The 19,764-nt window shown below is 28.8% G+C and overlaps 3 protein-coding genes across 3 annotated transcripts; all 3 read right to left on the bottom strand.

The window, feature by feature from the left end:
* Positions 1-2,638: 2,638 nt before the first annotated feature.
* Positions 2,639-6,521, bottom strand: LOC109806117 (cysteine-rich receptor-like protein kinase 15). Its single transcript, XM_020368490.3, has 7 exons — positions 5,577-6,521; positions 5,100-5,219; positions 4,283-4,407; positions 3,961-4,171; positions 3,620-3,857; positions 3,313-3,463; positions 2,639-3,217 (listed from the first exon to the last, which is right to left on the bottom strand). Exons 1-7 carry the CDS (start codon positions 6,394-6,396, stop codon positions 2,873-2,875), a joined length of 2,010 nt encoding a protein of 669 aa, XP_020224079.1. The 5' UTR covers positions 6,397-6,521; the 3' UTR covers positions 2,639-2,872.
* A 3,374-nt stretch (positions 6,522-9,895) lies between these two features.
* Positions 9,896-12,937, bottom strand: LOC109813310 (cysteine-rich receptor-like protein kinase 26). The gene is made up of 7 exons (XM_020377476.3): positions 12,215-12,937; positions 11,942-12,073; positions 11,569-11,696; positions 11,275-11,485; positions 10,936-11,173; positions 10,673-10,823; positions 9,896-10,519 (listed from the first exon to the last, which is right to left on the bottom strand). Exons 1-7 carry the CDS (start codon positions 12,912-12,914, stop codon positions 10,217-10,219), a joined length of 1,863 nt encoding a protein of 620 aa, XP_020233065.1. The 5' UTR covers positions 12,915-12,937; the 3' UTR covers positions 9,896-10,216.
* Positions 12,938-16,444: 3,507 nt separating this feature from the next.
* Positions 16,445-19,764, bottom strand: LOC109813299 (cysteine-rich receptor-like protein kinase 25). The gene is made up of 7 exons (XM_029273828.2): positions 18,811-19,764; positions 18,561-18,701; positions 18,335-18,456; positions 18,045-18,255; positions 17,702-17,939; positions 17,148-17,298; positions 16,445-17,054 (listed from the first exon to the last, which is right to left on the bottom strand). The coding sequence occupies exons 1-7, from the start codon at positions 19,604-19,606 to the stop codon at positions 16,725-16,727; spliced, it is 1,989 nt and encodes a 662-aa protein (XP_029129661.2). The 5' UTR covers positions 19,607-19,764; the 3' UTR covers positions 16,445-16,724.

Below are 19,764 nucleotides of genomic sequence, written 5' to 3'. Positions count from 1 at the left end.
TCAAACATAGGTATTTCTCAATAAATTCTCAAATAAACTAAATAATTAGGTATATCAAACAACTTATTAAAATAAGTTCAAAATATCGTATGAATTACCCATAAAATATTGTATAAGTTTATTCAAACACTTTCATATGTATTTAAAAAATAAGATAAGTACAAATAAATTGTTCATAAACTTTTTCAAATGAGACCTTAAGTCTAAAATATACTTCTAAAAAGCATTTTTAAAAATAATATATATTATTTCAAAAACTATTTTCTAAAACTATGTCTTAAAATACACTTCCAAAAGTATTTTCTAGAATATTATGTTTCTCTTTTAAAAATGATGTCATGAATATGAGATGTTATATTTCACTTATGCTTAAGATAGGAAAATTTGAGAATGTTAATAGTGTTATGGAGAGCATTGTTATCTATTATCTGTAATATATATATAAATAAAGACAATAATCCGATTTGATATATATATTTTTTAGACAACTTTATCATTAAATTTTAAATGATAAACAATAATATTAAAAAAATAATTACTCTTATAAACACAAAATTGGAATTCAAGACCTTGAAGTTTGAGAACTAAATACAACACTAGTTCATTTAATAAACATTAATAATTTTTAAACACTTTTATTAAATAAAATATAGAGGTACGAAGTACCTAAACTCTATTAGTATTGATAAAGATGATGATCATTATTGAGAGAAAAAAAAAATGAATTTGATGTGTGTGCAAAGGAAAGGATGATTCAGAAGGAGAGGAGGGAGGGGAGAATACATGGAGTGAAAAAAAATCAATCTTTATATATTAATCACCAACCTTTATCTCATGCGAGAGTATTTTATAGATTTGTATTTAATGAAAAATTTGAAAGATTTTTTTATATCTAATTCTATTTTTATTTATCATAATTATTTATGAATTAAATATTAATATTATATAATAAATTATTAAAAAATATATTACAAGATAAATTATTTATTATAAATTTAAAATATAATTTATGTGTTTAAAAAATATATATATATACAAAATTTAAATATAATTTATAATTTAAATATATAATTTTTATATATTTTTATTATAAATTTTAATTATATAATAAATATATTTATGCATTTCACGAAAAAATACTAATTTATACTTTATAGTAAAAACAAACTCACAACTAAAAGATATACAAGGGTATATTAGTGATTATAGGATGTTTATATATAAAGTCCAAAATTTTATTAGCATGAGGTGGACTGGCTCATGATAGGATGGTCTAGGCCATAGACCAGATTCATTTTTTATTACTATTTTTTTTTATGATTAATAAAATAAAAGAAAACAAATTAAATATTTTGTGTTGTTAATGTCCATTTCAAAGTTATATTGGATGTAAATTAAGTTTTGCTTTTAACTTTTTGCACTTGTTTATTGTTATTATAATTGATAACTTTATTTTAATATTATTTTTATGTATTTTTTTTATTTTTATAGAAAAAATAACAATTTATATTTTTATATATTATTTTAGTGATTAAATTTTATTATTATTTTGTTAATAATTATTGTATAAATAAATTATTTCAATAAATTTTAATTTTTTATTTTAAAAAATTATTGATTCATAAGTCAGTCCATTTGACTTTTTGTCCTCTAATACTATTTTTTTATTTGCAAGAGTTACAATCACAATAACAAGATTCGAATATAAGATTCTCAAATATTATGTTTGTTCGAGAAGAAAAATAAATAAAAAATAGAGTGAAAAAAAAAGTTATATATATATATATATTGAAAATTGAAGTGTTTGGATTAAAAGAAATAATATTATAAAATTATTTGTTTTAAATGGAAAGATGAGAAAGAAATTGTGATAAGATTTAAATAACTGATTTACCCCTCTTGCAATATTTTTGAAAAATATTTTAATTAATTAATAACATGCATAATCGATTGAGAATGAATTTTGGGAGAGGGAATTTAATCCATTACCACCAATCTTTCTTGATTATCCAATAATTAATTAGACTTCCATAAACACACCCAAGAGAATAAGCAACTAAGTCAAACTGAGACACGAGCTCTTCCTTGAAAGGTTGGGTTGAGCCAAGGAGAGGTAGAAATAGGAGCTACAGGCCAGATGGCTTATATCAAGTGACCGTACGAATTCATTTATATTAAAATCAATTTAATTCAATGTGATCATTAATAAAGAACTAATAAACATAATCGTTTGAAATTATCAATTATAAAATGCAAGGTCGATCTATCATATTATTAATTTTAAAACAAATTTTAAAGTGATACTTTTTAAAAATTAATAATATTTTTGATAAAAAAAATAAAAATGTTTTAGAAACAAGTCTTAAAAAAATAATTATATTTGTATATCTTTTAGATATAGGTTTATTAAAGTGAAACTTTAAGAATAAAAAATGACTTTTAAGTTATAAAACTCTTAAAAAGTTATATAAATATTAATATAATAATTTTCTAAGGGAGTTTAAACCAAAAATTTTGTTGGTCGCGTCACCCTACCAACATGTTAATATTAATTACTACTTATTCATATAATATTTAAATTTGAAAGTTAAATTATATACATATAATTACTTTAAATTAATATATTTGTGCCTGTTAATGATCATTTTAAAATAACACATGTTTTATTTTGTCTATTTTCATTTCCAAGATGTTGATTACGTTTCAACTACGTTTGTGAATCTCTTACTAAAAGTTCCTCACCGGAGATTCGGAGAAGATACACAGATTATTCCGGGTAATGGGTACAATTTAAAAAAGAAAAAAAGAAAAAAGAAATTGGTAACTATGAAGAATGAAGTCTACAAGTGTGACTTTGATGAATAAACTCTAGCTAGCGAGGAAATGGCTTAGTGATCGAAGACTCCTTTACTGAAGCTTGGAGAGATTGAATATTTGATTCCTCTGATCTTCCTGCCTCTGAATCATTCTCTTCTGATTGAATCACTGATAAATTTCTGCTATCAATAGAGAAAGCAGGTTGTGAGGGCAATGGAAGAGTAACAGAGTAGCTGTTAAGCATAAGTGCGACAGAAGTCATGGTTGGTCTATCAGCTGCATTTTCCTGAACACAAAGCAACGCAATGTGGATACATCTCATCATTTCATTTATCGAACCATCAGTGATTGCTGGATCAACAATGTTTGAGGCTGTCCCTTCCCTCCAGTTTTGCCAAGTCTGCAAGCAGGTTTACAATTGCATAAGAAACTAATTGGATCAAACCTCTTTAAGTACAAAGAAAACAAGTAATGTAGAGAAGGTTTATTACTTACAAAGGTTAGTAAATCCCCTACATTCTCCCCTCTACGTGCCCAACTATTTTTCTGGCCACTTACAATCTCTAGAACCAATACACCAAAACTAAAAACATCAGATTTTACTGAAAATTGTCCATGCATGGCATACTCTGGAGCCATATATCCACTGCATTAAAACATAAACAAGCTCGTTAGCTCAATTACATACAAGTATTAAAATCTTTGTTAACATCACCTTGAGGATATTTTTGTGTTAATTGAAGACATTGATTAGTAGTTAGTATAGTATAACTTATTTGTGATGGAATATTTTGATACTTACTAGGTTCCAACAATTCTATTTGTATTTTCCTGAGTTTGATCCACTTCAACTAATCTTGCCATACCAAAATCTGATATTTTAGGATGCATTTCTGCATCCAACAAAATATTACTTGCTTTCAGATCACGGTGAATAATCCTCAATCGTGAATCCTCGTGAAGGTATAGAAGGCCTCTAGCAATGCCTCCTATGATTTTGTATCGTTTTTCCCAATCCAATTGCCCACGTCTGATTTGATCTGCAAACCGAAGCCAAGATACGATATTCTAAACGAGTTAGAATGTATATAAATGAGAGAACAGACGTACATACAGTTCCATCAACTAAAAGTTTTGACTTACCAAATATGAAGAAATCGAGGCTTTTATTAGGAACAAATTCATACACTAGTAGCCTTTCTCTTCTTTCCAAACAAAATCCAAGTAGCTTAACTAAATTTCGGTGCTGAAGCTTGGCCACTAAGAGCACTTCATTCTTGAACTCTATGTCTCCTTGGAGGGAATTCCTTGACAACCTTTTCACTGCAACTTCCTGGTCATTGGAGAGCATACCCTGAAAATTTAATAAATTTGATGAATCTAAGGCTAACCACCAACCAGCCTATCAGGTATACCACATTTTGTAGATGGGATGTACATTTTTATGTGACACTGTTATATTTACCTTGTAAACAGGTCCAAATCCTCCTTGTCCCAGCTTATTTGCATCAGAAAAGTTGTTGGTAGCAGCCACAATTGTGGCAAAGTCCAATTGTAACGTCTTTGCTGATCCAATTTCATCATCATTTTCTGTTTCAAATGGCAATGAGTTGCAACCAATCACTCTATCAGTTCTCCAACTGGAATTCTAGTTCATCTTTGGATTTTTTCTGATTACAAATAGCTTATTTGTTTCATTAATGGTAATAATAGTTTTCTAGGAACTAGATGGAACATATGAATGCAACTTATGATATTGTTTATTTGTTATTATTTCAACTATTTAATTACGTTATGAGAATCAGTCAATAAAGTGTACTGGGAATTGTTTATAATAAGCTGTTATTAAGCCATTTTGCAATTGGTGCTTTATTATATGAACAGTTTTTTTTACACCATTATATGAACAGTTAAAAGCTTGTTTCCGGAGACTTTTTCTTTCATTTTATTTCTTCCCGATTGTGGTTGAACCATGCCGTCTTTTTTCCAATAATGGGAGAAATGAAATTTCATATTCTATTATTCTGCTAATTATATAGGAAAATGCAGTCTTTTTCCAATAATGGGAGAAATGGAATTTCATATTCTATTATTCTGCTAAATATATAGTAACTAGAATTCTAAGAAATTAGTCAATTACCCTAAAAAAAAGTAGTCATTTTGTGGGTAGCAAACTAGCAACCATAGTAGACCTTTTTGAGTTTTGCCCTATATTTTTCATTGCACACAGGGAAAGCCAAAATTGACAAATAACATTAAAAAACAATGCCAAGCTAGCTTACCTAGAATTTGTTTCCGCGACCTCCTTATTCTTAAATAGATGCAAATAAGGGCTACTAGTGTGACAACGGCAATAATTGACACAACTATAGCTATTACAGTTCGAGATGTGTTGCTTTTTCCTGCAAAAACAAAACTTCAATCTTATTAATATGCTTCTAGAATAGAGGATAATTAATCAGTTCTCATTTCTCAACAAGTCGAATTACTAGTTCCTAGAAAAGGCTGTTGGAGAACTATATAATCTAATATAGAGCAAACAAAGACAATTAAAAATTAATGTATTTCAATTTACAACTTCTCTCTGGTTATATAAAATTTAGCTTATTTCCATTTTCCTAGAAAACTATCATCAACAAGTATTTCAATTTTGCACGATTTATGCTTTCCTCCATCAGCTATGTTTTATCTTTAAATATCCACAAGAAACTACTATAAAGTTCAATTATTTTACATTTGAAGCAGGATCTGACATTTACCTTCTGTGGAAGAGACATCTTTTGACGAAGGAGGAAGAGCAGACACCTTCGGTGCTGGTGCTTGTGGTATTACAACGTTGGTAGAGTCGTAGAAGGGGTATATCTCATATCTGAAGTTACAACTGGGTCTTCCAATTCTACCACCTATCTTGCCATCAAAATATTGTGGAATTTCTGAGATTGCCCCGACCAAGCATTTACTGCATTCTTGTTCTGACAAGTCAGGGGTACACTGCACAAGACCCCATATAGTTTGAAAGGCTGGTCCTGATACATTTGCTGCAGCAAACTTACGCTTGGAGTCCCCTAGCGAAGCATTGCTTATGAGGCTTTCTAGCAAGTTCCTCAATACTTCATTGAATTGATCAACATCTGTTGCATTATTACCATTACTCTTGTAGAAACCAGGAGAAGTTTCTAAGGTGTCGAATATTGAGCGGTTGGAGTAGCGTAACATGCAGTTGTCATACCACCCAATTGCCTCTTTCCGATTTGGACATATTTGTGTGAGAAGGACTCTGGAATCATTGAAGCATCTGCGGCAAGCATCTGGCTTAACATCTCCTCTGCACAGACCAATTGCGTTAACTCTGTCACTATCTTGGCCATAAGAAAAATTGTAGAAGCCATAGTCAATGTTTGTGTTGGAAGAGAGGTTAGACAAAAGGGTGTTGAGGTTGTTCTGGTAGGTACTGTTAGCAGTGTAATTACCGTTGTGATTCATACAGAAATGGTATAAGAAACTTGGTTGGGCTTTGGATTGAGATATGGATAGGAGCATAACAAGGATACAAAGGAATAAAGGCATTCTTGAATGCATGGCTATAGTTGGAGTAAGGTGGTAGTACTAGAAAGAGAAAATAAAGGAAGATTGTAGTTGTAGGTAGTATTTAAATTTTTTATCTGAAGGTGTGTGAGTATTGCCAGTGTTTACATATAAGAAACTTCGTTGAAAAGAAGGGGGAAAAGAAAAGTAGCCTCATGTTAGAAACCAAAAGCCAAAGGGGAAGGAACCGGTGGTGATGGTCATGCATGGACCCCACGTAGGGAATCGATCCCACTTGGCAGAAATCATTGTGAGAGCTCTAAATCCATTTTGATTCCTATACCACTTTTGGATTTAAAAAAACGTAGTTGACATGGAAGCTTCGGATGGACTTTGAACAATTCTGTATTGGGAAAGTTAGATGAAGGTGATGCGACAGGAGTTCACGAGTATATAGTAATAATACACACTACACAGCAGTCGCCAGTGACTTCGTAGTCAATTTTCAGCCATGTGGTCGACCATATATACAAGCTTCCCACTCATTTCTTTTAATCCTTTCCAAATGCAACTTGATACTTGTGTTTCTTAGAATCATCGTCAAAATACTTGTGTTTCAGAAATCTTTTTCTCGAATTAACTTTTCAAGTTAGATATATATATTATTTAATTCTAGTATTGTATTATTATGTTTATTTGTTTTTTTATTACCTTAATCTTGGAAATTTCATGCTTATACGTTCAATTTTAATCTAAACGTGTTCAAATATATACGGCTCACCCAACATGTTAGGGTAGTTTCTTAAATTATTTATTAAAAGAACAATCTTACATGTACAACAATAATTTTATCATATTATTTTTTGACTCTTTTTATTATTAGTAAATACTTTTTTATATAATAAATGAAATGATAGAAAAGGATAAATATAATAATGATGTATAAATTTTTTTTACATATAACATTACTCTTACTAAAATGGGTTATTTTAAAATAATTTCTCATTTTAGAATAGTTGATGTGAGTGAGCTACCGTGTCATTTTTTTTTAATTATTTTTCATTAAAATTAGGTTGTTGCGTTCCATGCGGCATGAGACAGAGCAGCTGGTAATGTAAAAAAATTAGCTTGATAGTAATCCAAATTTATACTGTTATTATAAATTTTTTATAATTAATAAAACCAAGATGATTAATTGAATATCCTGTGTTGTTAACATCCATTTAAGGCTACTACTTTATGCAAATTGAGCTTTTTTTTTCACCTTTAGCACTTATTTATTTTATATTCAATGTTTTAAAATTGGATGAATCAATTATTAGTTGAAGGTTCAATGATATGACTGTACTTTAATCATAGTTGAACTAATATCAATAAAATAGTAATAATAATTAAATAATATATAAAATATTATTAAATAAATATAATATTTAATTTTATATTATTCAAAATAAAAATAAAATATCTTTTTTATAAGTTCTTAACATTTAGAATATATGTACAAATCTAAATATGATATTTAAATTTAAATTTTAATAAATATAATAATATTCATTAACAATAACAAGTTTAAGTAAAAAAAATGTCAAATTAATATATTATAAAGTTATATATCAAGATATAATATAAGTTAATATAAATGAATAAAATTTATCTTTATAATAAAATTATTTAAAAAGATAGGTTAAATATTTATTTCGATTTGTAATATTGCTAAATATTTTTTATTTATCATAAAAAACATTTTAAATAAAGAAATGAACAATAGCAGTTAAAACCGGTTTTCTGCAAACTAATCGATCCGGTACTATTTTCAAAACTTACAATTATATAACCGACGTCTATGTTTATAAATTCACACAAGTCAATTTTAATGGAAGTTATTTGTCCCATGAAACAACTTAAGTCCTGCTATTTTTTTATTAGAAAATTATGACGTGATAATATGAGTTATTTGAAAAAAAAAGATAGTTACTTCCTGAAACAACAGTTCTTTATTGAACATATTTGAGAACGTTTTGGAAATAATAATGATAAAAATTAATTTCGTATAATGTTTATGTATTTATTATTATTTTATTTTATTTTTAATATTTACTTATTTACATTTTTTCTCATAATTTATTTTTTTTCATTGTAGTATAATTATCTTTTTTAATAAAAATTTAAAATTTTCATAAATAATTAGAAAAAAGATTCTAAAAGTTAAATTTCTTAAAATTTCTTACCATTAGAATAAATATTTGTGTTTGAGTTACTTTCATTTATGAAACAAAAGAAAGTTTCTTCATTATTTCCGTAGTGCACACTCTTTTTTATAAAATAACACCCACGATTATTATTATATGGTTATCTCACCATTATTATTACATGGTCATCTTTTTCCTGATTTAAAAACTATTTTTATTATATATAGAATATTATATTACTCGATAACTCTCAATTAAATATGAATTTTTTAAAACTTGTTATTAGATTAAAAATTTCTTATTTATAAATTATACATACAAAATTTTATATAAATTTAAGATGATTTAATATATTTTATTATAAAAAAATTAACATAATATATATAATATATATTTTAAAATATACTAAAATTAAACTCGTTACCTATGTGATATTCAAGTTATTTTAGTAACTCATATATTATGATATCTAAGATTTTTTTTTTATCATAATAGTTGTTATATAAATTGTATTAATTTTTATATTATGTAAGTTAATAAAAGTATGCTTAATTAAATAAATAACAATTTTTTCTTCTTTACAAAAATTTCAAATACATTTTTTAAAGGATTCTCCAATTTTACGTTTTCATCAATTTCATGAAATAAGTCATTATAGAACAAAAAAAGAAACTTAATTTTCCTTTTAAATTTTAATGTTTAATTATAGTTAAATCAGTTTTAATAAAATAATAATATTTAAATAATATATAAAATAATATTACATAAAAATAATATCATAACTTTAATCCTTGGAGTTGTTTTTGTTAGTTTAAGGGTCAAATTGATGTAATAAAGACATTTTAAGTACAATATAAGGATTAAAATTGTTTAACAAAAATACTTAAGAGAACAATTTATTTATATTATAATAATAATAATAATAATAAAATTACAGCATATGTTTCAAATTTATAAGACCAAATTGAAATCATGAATAGAATTTAGTCTGAAATTAAATTAATGTAATCCTTTAAAGTTATTTTAAAAGTATATAATTTTACTTTAAAATCATTTTAATTTGTTGATTGAGACCAGTTTGAGTGAATTTATAAATTCAAGACAAATCTACAATCTGAACAATATGCTTCTTACAATTAATTTTATTAATTAGAGGCTTAACATAATTTTTCTACCAGAAGTACATTGAAAATATATATATTTATTATAAAGAAGATATTAAATTATGTAGTCATTTTTTATCTTTAATTTTTAATGGACTATTATATCTTTTAAATATAAAAAAAAAAAGTTTCAAATATCTTTCCTGAATAACTACTGTCAATCTTCTAATATTCTATTTGTGTAATTATAAAGATAAGAAGTATCTCAACCTCTCTAATAATAATAATATAGCAATAAAAAAGTTATATAAATCCTAAACCCTAAAAGTTATATAACTGCAATGAAATAGATACACACTATAGTAGTATATCATTAGTTGGATATATACACAACGGCCAATGCCCAAAAAGTCTAATAGATTTCTATAGTACAGTATTGATCCACACATAGTACTGCTGGTCTCCATCAGTTGTTTCAATTCTAGTTTGAACATCAACTGTAGTTGCTATTAACAGGTCTCTATCAGTTGTTTTAATTGTATCACTAAATTATACCGGTTGATTCCTCACTTGAGTATGCTTTTACAATTTGACTTTTGATTTTCTTGATTCTGTTGTCCCTGAATTATTCTCCCACGATTGAATATCTGACTGTGACAAGCCTCTGCTGCGCATAAAAAACGCAGGCTCTGAAGGCACAGGGAGTGTGTGAGAGTAGCTATTAAGCATGAGTACAACCGAAGCCATGGTTGGTCTATCAGCTAAGTTTTCCTGAACACAGAGTAAACCAATGTGGATGCATCTCATCATTTCATTCGTTGAACCTGTATTCAATGTGGGATCTATCACATTTGATGCTGTTCCCTCCCTCCAGTTTTTCCAGGCCTGCAAGGATAAAGGATTTGCATAATTGCAGAAAATGTTAACCCACATTTTTTTTAACTTCTGAAAGTTCATTTAAATTAACTATTCACATCTTCTAATCGTATACTTAAAAAGAGGAAGAGGGAAAACTTTGGAAAGAGAAAAGAGACTTACAAAGCTTATTAGATCCTCTACATGCTCTCCATGTTGAAAACCACTATTTTTCTGGCCACTTACTATCTCTAGAACCAATACACCAAAACTAAAAACATCTGACTTTACAGAAAATTGTCCTTGCATTATGTATTCAGGTGCCATGTAACCACTGCATGTCAATATTATCAAGTTCAATTATGATAAAATTTTTCTCAGTTTTTGTTCGTTAGAGCTAAGAAAAGCAAATAATCAACCCTTTAATATGATAACGATATACTTACTAAGTTCCAACAACTCTACTTGTGTTTCCTTGAGTTTGATCCACCACAAACAATTTTGCCATGCCAAAATCTGATATTTTAGGATTCATTTCTTCATCTAAGAGAATGTTGCTTGCTTTTAGATCACGGTGAATAATTCGTAATCTTGAATCCTCATGAAGATAAAGCAGACCTCTAGCAATACCTCCTATGATTTTATACCGCCCTTCCCAGTCTAAATGTGCACGCTTAATTGGATCTGCAAAACCAAGCCAAAGTATAACCTTCAAGTTAAGTCTATAATAATTATGCACTTAGCATTAATCAAAAATGAGTTATCAGTTCTAACTTAGTATTTACCAAATATGAAGTAATCAAGGCTTTTATTGGGTACAAACTCATAAACCAGTAACCTTTCTTTTCTTTCCAAACTAAAACCAAGTAGCCTGACTAAATTTCGGTGCTGTAGCTTGGCCACTAACTGTACTTCATTCTTAAATTCCACATCTCCTTGTCCGGAATTCATAGACAATCTTTTGACAGCAACTTCTTGTCCATCCGAAAGCTTACCCTGAAAATATATCAGAGTAAGATATATGTGATTTGGGCCACAAGTACACGTACAACCTTATCCAAAATGTAACATATTTTTACCATGTAAACAGGTCCGAATCCTCCTCTTCCTAGCATATTTGTCTCAGAAAAGTTATTTGTAGCCATTTTTATGATGTCAAAGTTGAATTGCAATGTCTCACTAGGTTCAATTTCATCGTCAATTTTACCTGCACACGGTAAAGGAGTTTAATTAATTTTAATTAATGAAAGGTGATTTAAGATTGATTGACAGCAGCAGCAAATCAGTAAAAGCATATTATTGGCAACGAGAAATTTGTCTTGTTTCTTTGACTGATTCAATACATTTTATGATGACTAGGCCAAAAGTTGAATAAACTTTCGTCATTCCAATAAGACATCACAAGAAAACAATATTTTTTTGTTATATCACAAGGACAATATTTGGTCTTACTTTCATTGTCAACATTCTTCCTATTCCTTCGCTTCCTTGCTCTTAGGAAGATCCACACAAAAATGACCAGTACAACGATGACAACAGTTGGAACAACTACCGCAATGACAATTTTTGTTGTGTTGCTGTTTCCTGCAAAAAACAAACTCAATGTTAAACACTAAGAAATCCAATGTCAATGATGGATGAAAAGTAAAAATTTCAAACCCATAAGACCCTTGTGGCCGGTTGAACCATGCATCCCTTAACTAAGAACGTATTAATAACAAGTACCTTCTGAGGGGGGGGTATTGGTGTCTGAAGGGGGAGGACTGGGAGAGGCATCAGCTGAAGAGTCATAGAAGGGGGATGTATCAAACCTAAGATTGCAGCTTGGTTTTCCAATTCTTCCATTTGTATAGCCAGCACAACAACTTGAGATATCTGAGATAGCTCTAACCAAGCAATCATTGCACTGTTGCTCTGATAAATCAGGTGTGCATTGTAGAAGTGCAAATATAGTTTGAAAGCTTGGACCAGCTGCGCTTCCTGCAGCATACTTTTTAAGGGAATCACCCGATGCAGCTTTGCTTCTGAGGCTATCCACCAAGCCCCTAAGAGCCTCATTGAACTGATCCATATCAGTTGCATTATTTGGGCTCCACAGAAAGTACGTAGGGGCAGGTTCCATGGTCTCAAATATTGAGCGGTTTGAGTAGCGCAGCATGCAATTATCATACCACCCAATGGCCTCTTTCTGGTTTGGACAACGCTCTGTGAGAAGGACTCTCGAATCGTTTAGGCAACTACGGCAAGCGTCTGGCTTAACATCTCCTCTGCACATCCCAATTGCGTTAACTTTGTCAGAGTTTTGGCCCTGAGAGAAATTGTAGAAGCCATAATCGATATTTGTGTTGGAAGATATATTGGACAAAAGGGTGTTGAGGTTGGTCTTATAGGGACTGTTTGCAGTGTAATTACCCTTGTCATTCATACAGGAGTGGTATAGGAAGTTTGGCTGAGCAGTGGTGTAAGACGTGAGTATTAGGAGACAAAGAAGGGAAATCACTCGTGAAGGTGCCATGGGCATTGGAGAACTGTTAGCTAGGTTCCAAATTCCAAGTTATAACATTATATATGTGTAGATTAAGAAATGTGCTACTTTTCATGGACATAAAATTTGAAACAATCAAACTGTGGGCGTCGGAGGGACAAAGTCAATATATATCTACTTGTACCAGGTTTATCCGCTGTTGTTTTTTATGAGATTTTTAATTAGACCAATACAAAATCATATGATTAGGTACATACTAGGAAGAGCTTCTTCCTTGTGTATTTTTCTAAAATAACGTCAGCTTTCGAAGTAAAAAAGAAATGTATATTTGGCACATTCAAAGCAGCTCCAACTAATGTTGAACGCCTTTTCAACTTTTCTGCCTTTTTTTACGTAAATCTTCTCGTACATGTTCTTGTATAGAGTTCATTTCTTTCTACTTTCAATTAGTTAAATATTCTGTGTAGATGCTAATTGCTAAGATATTAGTTAAATTATATTTATCAGGAAAAAGAATGATGTATCCGATTCAAACCGTAATGCAGTGTGGGCGCAAACTATGATATTTATTTGCTATTGACCACGTATACACATATATTAAGTTCAACACTAATACCATTTCGAATGCTACTTTACCTGTGACTATGCCCAACAACTCCGTGTGGGTGCTAATGTTTGTTTTTATACATGTAACTTTTAGAATCGTGAAACAGTTGCTACGTTGAATTACCGATGTTGACTAATTCAAATTTTGAATGTATCTTCGATAGTAGATCATAATGGATCAAATAAAAACAATTTATTTAAATTTATTAAAAAAAAATTTAAAAATTTATCCATTCAATTTATTTAAAGTAAAAAAATTTATTCAATCTATCTATTAATATTTTTTTTCATATCCATCCATAAAAATAATATTTAAAAATTAAATAATTTTTATTTTTTAAAATAATTTATTTACTATTCTTTTTTTTTATAAGTCATTATATCTTTATATAGTTTTTTAAAATTAACAACACACTTTTTTATATTAAAATAATCTTTTAAAATTTTAATTTATTAAACATCTCATATTGTAATCTAATAAATTGTGAAAAAATAGTGAATAGATCATTAATCATCCATAAAATTAAATAGATAGATTGGATGGATGTACTTGTGAATGAATCAAATGGATGATGGATAAATGGATTCATTTATCTCCCCTAATCTTCAATGAGTTTTGTTTTGGATTAGTTTTGTACTATGTATAGAGAAGACTTTGTTAGGGTTGACATAATTCATGATCCCTATGTTTTTTAAGGAATTAATTTTCTAATGTTGGGAGAAGATTTTCTTGGTGAAATAAGAAAAATCTTATTTCAAATTTTAATGTGGTCAACTTCTTAAAATTATCGGCCCTCGATTTTTATATATTAAATATGAACATCTATCTTGTATACAAGTGATTATAAGAGTTTTCTTTCGATAAGAGATTTTGTAGAGATTTTTTTAACTTTTTATTTAATTTGATTTTTACTATCATAATTATTTATGAACTAAATATTAATATTTTAAAATAAATTATCAATAAATAAAATCAATTTTTTTGTTACAATATAAATTATTTATCATAAATTTAAATTATAATTTATATGTTTAAAAATATTTATATACATTAATTTTAAATATAATTTATATATTTAAATATAAAGTTTATTTTTATATATAATTTATTATATATTTTAATTATATATATATAATAAACATATTTATACATTACACATATTAAAATATTAATTAAAAATAAAAGAAAAAAAAATAAAGATAGTTGATTTTGTGACCGACGAGACGTGCAAATCCCTCAATTGATTTCTTCATGTCAATATTGTTGGACTTTTCTGCCACGGCCCAATGCGTAAATTTTGAGTTTTGCATATAACTAATATTTTAGGTTATCTTTTTTTGAGGGGAAATGTTTTAGGTTATCTATTCAGCACAAATATTTATTTTTATATAATTAAAATTTATAATAAATAAATATTTTTAATAATTTTTTTATATTAAAATTAAATTTAATAAATTATATAATCAATATTTTAAATATATAATTGTATTTTATATTCATAAAAAAATAATCTAAACTGTGATATAAAGTGATATTTAGCTATTAAGATTTTAACAATCAAATTAGCGACTGGATTATTTGTTGCTAATGTAGTTTTCAAGTAAATGTTAGTGATGATTTACTATTAATTAGCGAATAAAAATATCATTGGCTATTAATGACTGGTTTCAGTGGTTTGTAAATGAATTACATTCATATACAGTATATATTTTTACATTATTATATGATCATAAATTATTATATGTAAATTGTAAAAACAAATATTATGCATAATAAAATTATTTACTTTTATAATAATTATTATTAAAAGTTATATCTATAATAGTATATAATGCATTGACAAAGTAAAAAATATTTACAGCATAAAAATTCAATTCTTTATATATTTGGTCTCTAAACAAGTTAGTGGTTGCATTTTGTGTTGCTAAGTGTTTTGACGACCGGAATTACACCGTGATAGAAATTTTCAGTTGCAATATATATATATATATATATATATATATATATATATATATATATATATATATATATATATATATATATATATATATATATATATATATATATATATATATATATATATTATTTATAATAATACTAGTAGTTTAGTCTTTACGATGGATAGGTTAAAATTTTATTATATATAACTAAAATTTATAATAAATTATATAAATAAATATTATATTTAAATATATAAGTTATATTTAAAAATTATGTAAATAATTATTTTAAATATATAAATTATATTTTAAATATATAATAAATAATTTATATCATAGAATAATATTATTGTTATTTATCAATAATTTATTAAAATATTAAAATTTAATTAGAAATAATTATGTTAAATAAAAATTAATTTAAATAAGAAGTTAAAAAAATTTCTAAAAAATATCTTGTTCTTAAAAATACTCTCACATAAAAAAGACATTAGTATTTAATATATAGAGATTAAAAGTTGGATATTATTTCATTTCTATTTTTCTAATCCAATCAATAAGACCTTTTTAGAGTTGTTTTGCCTTGTTAGTAGTTTTACTTTAATTTTTGAAATATGTTTAACTCTAATTCATTAAGAAAAAGGATAACAACTTTAAGAATGTCATCCACTTTAAATGAATCTCATTCATTTCTACCAATACCCCTTGTTTTATTCTCCTCTTTGTAACTCTTACTTTTTCTTGAGAGGAGATAGAGATTTGCATATATAAAAACTAAATCTCTCTTTGTCACTCCTTGTACTATAGATTGTACGTATTGAAGTTATTTATGAGTCCTATTATGTCACTTATGAATAAGATCTCAGATTTGAAAGCAAATAAGATTAATGAAAAATCTATTTTTTTTTTATTAAAAGATATAATTTTTATTTATCAAACTTGAGCACATACTTGATACATAATCAAAAAATATATTTGCGTACCCAAATTAGGTATGCACTTTTTTTTAAATATATCAAGTACATACCTAATACGTAGCCTTGAGTACTCAACATGTATCAGATACAAGTACAACACGAATTTTGGTGTGCTCATGTTTTAGAGTTCAAGACTAATTGAAGTTGCTTCTAAAAAATAATCAAACTCATAAGTGGTACATGGTATATCTAAACTAGATAGATTGATGAACAAATTACATGAATTCTAAGAATCAATTGAGGATGTAGAACCTCGTTCTAGTGAGGAATACATTTCATTGACAAATGTAGAACTTGAACTCACCTCTCCTGCTACCATCTTTTTCAATATTTTTTTGTGCATAGTGTTTGTCGGTTCTCCTGGATATGGCAACTCAACTAAAGGGTTACTAAGATAAGAGACAACTTTTGCCATCGTTGGTCTATCACTTGGTTTATCCTGGACACATAATAGACCAATCTGAATGCACTTGACAACTTCATTATGATTGCTAGATTCTTCTATATCTTGATCCAATATTTTTAATGGTGTTTCATCTCTCCATTGTCTCCACGCCTGTAACAATTGTTAGATATTTAAATTATCACACTCTATGCATTTTTTCATCAAAAAAAAAAAAGAAACAAACCATTAAAAGTGAACACTCACATCACTTAATAGATCGTCAACATTATCTGATAATAGAGAACGAGCATTCCTTTTTGAACTTATTGTCTCCAAAACTATGACTCCAAAACTAAAAACATCTGATTTTTCAGAAAATTGTCCGTGCATTGCATATTCTGGAGACATGTAACCGCTATAATAAAAAATAAATACCAACATTAGATTAAAAATGTAATAAAAGATACATGAATGCAGCATATGAAATTAATAAAAACCAAATCAAATAAGTTTTGTCATCAAAACTAGGTCAAACAATAGTCTATATAGCCACTTTTTGCAATCGAATTTATATAAGACAAAATGATAAAAATAAAATAAACCAAATGTTTAAATAATTAAGAGTATGGACAACTTTTATAATTACCATGAACTTTCATACAAAGTATTTTGATTTTGATGTACGAAGAGCTAATTCTAAATTTTAACATAAGAATTCAAAATTGGAAAAGATTCATATTAACTTGAGAAGGTAAATATATAATTCTATCAACCTCATAATAAATTAAATAATAAATATTGCAAAATAGAATACTTACTAGGTTCCCACAATTCTATTTGTACTTCCTCGATCTTGTTCTAAAGCGATCATTCTTGCGATGCCAAAATCCGATATTTTTGGATTCATATTGTTATCTAACAATACATTACTAGGTTTAAGATCACGATGTATAACTTTCAACCTTGAATGGTCATGTAGGTAAAGTATTCCTTGTGCAATTCCTTCAATAATTTTGTAACGTTCATCCCAATTTAACAATCTAGTCTTGTGACGATCTATAAATATATAATCAAAGATTCATTCAAGAAAACAATTGAATTTGTTCAGCTAACATAAAAATTTTAAACTTCAATAATGAATATAGACAAGAAGGTCATTACCAAATAAAAAGTAATCAAGACTTTTATTGGGTACATATTCATAAATGAGCATTTTTTCTTGATCTTCCAAGCAAAATCCTATCAATGCCACCAAATTTCTATGTTGAAGCTTAGCTATCAGTAAAATCTCATTCTTAAACTCTACGGCACCTTGTCCTGAGCTACGAGAAAGTTTTTTCACAGCTATTTGTCTTCCATCAATAAGAATACCCTGAAATTTTAATCAATAAATCTTTTGAGGAAAGAAAAACAAGAAACGTATGCATACACTTCTGGTTATGCTATGTTACCTTATAAACCTCTCCAAATCCTCCCCTGCCTATTTTGTTCTCATATGAAAATTTCTTTGTAGCGACTTCAATTGTTGCCAAATTAAATTGTAATGACTCTAAAGTGGCACTTTCATCCCCAACTGAAAGAATAAATATATTGGAATCATAAACGTAAGCAAGCTAAAAGTCTCCTCTTAAAGCTTCTATGAAATAAGAGTAGATTGGACTTTGTATTCGTACTTACAATTTTCTTTTAAAAGAGTGTTATAATTCTTCCTTGATCTTCTCACGAGAAAATAGCAGACCGAACAAAAGAGAATTATCGAAACCACCACGACAGGAACAACAATTACGACAGCACTTGGAGACCCTGATTTCTTCTTTCCTACATAATTAGTTTTTGAAAAAGAAAATCAATGATCTATATTAGTTAAAAATGAGAATACAAAGACAGGAATTAATTGAGTAGCAATGGTTGGGTTAAATTAAATAACCTTGCGGAGCAGGAGAAACCGGAGGGGACGCAGCACTAGTGTTGTAAAACTGATACAATTCGTATCTAACGTTACACGACGCAAGCAGAGCTCTTGCACCCTGTTTTCGTTGGCAACACGTGGCAAGAGTTTTCGAGGCATTCACCAAACACGCTTCACACTGAGAATTCGTCATGCCAACCCCGCACTGCGCCAACCCATACACGCGCGAAGAGGCCGTGAAGTTAACCTCCCCGCTCGCGAATTTCGTCTCTGACTGGGAACCGGCAGCTTCGGTAGCCAAGCTGTTCAACAAGCCAAACAACGTTTGGTTGAAGCTTCGCCAATCCGAGGCCGAGATGTTCTTGTCGTCCCACAGGTTCGCCCTTGGAACGATGCCGGTAGGGTTGAAGTAGCGGTTCGTGTAACGTACCGTGCACTCGTCGTACCAGATTACGGACTCCGTCTGGTTGGGGCAGCGCCGCGTGAAGTCTGCGGCGGCGGTGGCGACGCAGTCGCGGCAGGTGGCGGAGGAGAGGTCGGCGCGGCAGATGAAGAGGCCGTTGACGGCGTTGGTGGTTCCGAAGCCCATGATGGTGGCGTAGGAGTCAACGCCTTGGGTGGCGTTGGAGGTGAGAGAAGCGAGGAGGACATTGAGATTGGTTTGGAATGTGGTGTTGGATTCGTAGGTTGCGTTGTTTGGACAGTAAATGTCGTTGTAATTCGGAGACCCTAAGGTTGGGGATGGGAGTGATCCCAATAGAGAGAGGAGCAGAAACGAGGTTACAGTTACACAATTGATGTTGAAGAGAAGCATGTTGGTAAGAAAATCTAAGGAATTTTAGTATTTGATGAATTCCATGTATTGGTTCTTCTGTTTTTGCCTCTTGCGTAGTCTTGGTTGGTGAACAAGGAACTATAAGAAACGCGCAAGGTCTAGTCTGCACCACAGTGGAAAATTTTGAAACGTCTAAG

This window comes from Cajanus cajan, chromosome 7 (genome assembly GCF_000230855.2).
Source record: "Cajanus cajan strain Asha chromosome 7, NIPB_CcT2T_4, whole genome shotgun sequence".
NCBI classification, from domain to species: Eukaryota; Viridiplantae; Streptophyta; class Magnoliopsida; order Fabales; family Fabaceae; genus Cajanus; species Cajanus cajan.
This window is presented reverse-complemented; position numbering and strand designations above follow the sequence as displayed.

Coding starts and splice junctions, on each gene's coding strand:
- LOC109806117 (XM_020368490.3), bottom strand. CDS start 6,396: ATGCATTCAAGAATGCCTTTATTCCTTTGTATCCTTGTTATGCTCCTA. Junction 5,220..5,576: donor AGATGTCTCTTCCACAGAAG/GTAAATGTCAGA, acceptor TTGTTTTTGCAG/GAAAAAGCAACACATCTCGA. Junction 3,464..3,619: donor AATAGAATTGTTGGAACCTA/GTAAGTATCAAA, acceptor GTTTTAATGCAG/TGGATATATGGCTCCAGAGT.
- LOC109813310 (XM_020377476.3), bottom strand. CDS start 12,914: ATGAATGACAAGGGTAATTACACTGCAAACAGTCCCTATAAGACCAAC. Junction 12,074..12,214: donor CAATACCCCCCCCTCAGAAG/GTACTTGTTATT, acceptor TGTTTTTTGCAG/GAAACAGCAACACAACAAAA. Junction 11,697..11,941: donor GAAGAATGTTGACAATGAAA/GTAAGACCAAAT, acceptor TACCGTGTGCAG/GTAAAATTGACGATGAAATT.
- LOC109813299 (XM_029273828.2), bottom strand. CDS start 19,606: ATGCTTCTCTTCAACATCAATTGTGTAACTGTAACCTCGTTTCTGCTC. Junction 18,457..18,560: donor CACTCTTTTAAAAGAAAATT/GTAAGTACGAAT, acceptor TTATTCTTTCAG/TTGGGGATGAAAGTGCCACT. Junction 18,256..18,334: donor GATTTGGAGAGGTTTATAAG/GTAACATAGCAT, acceptor TTAAAATTTCAG/GGTATTCTTATTGATGGAAG.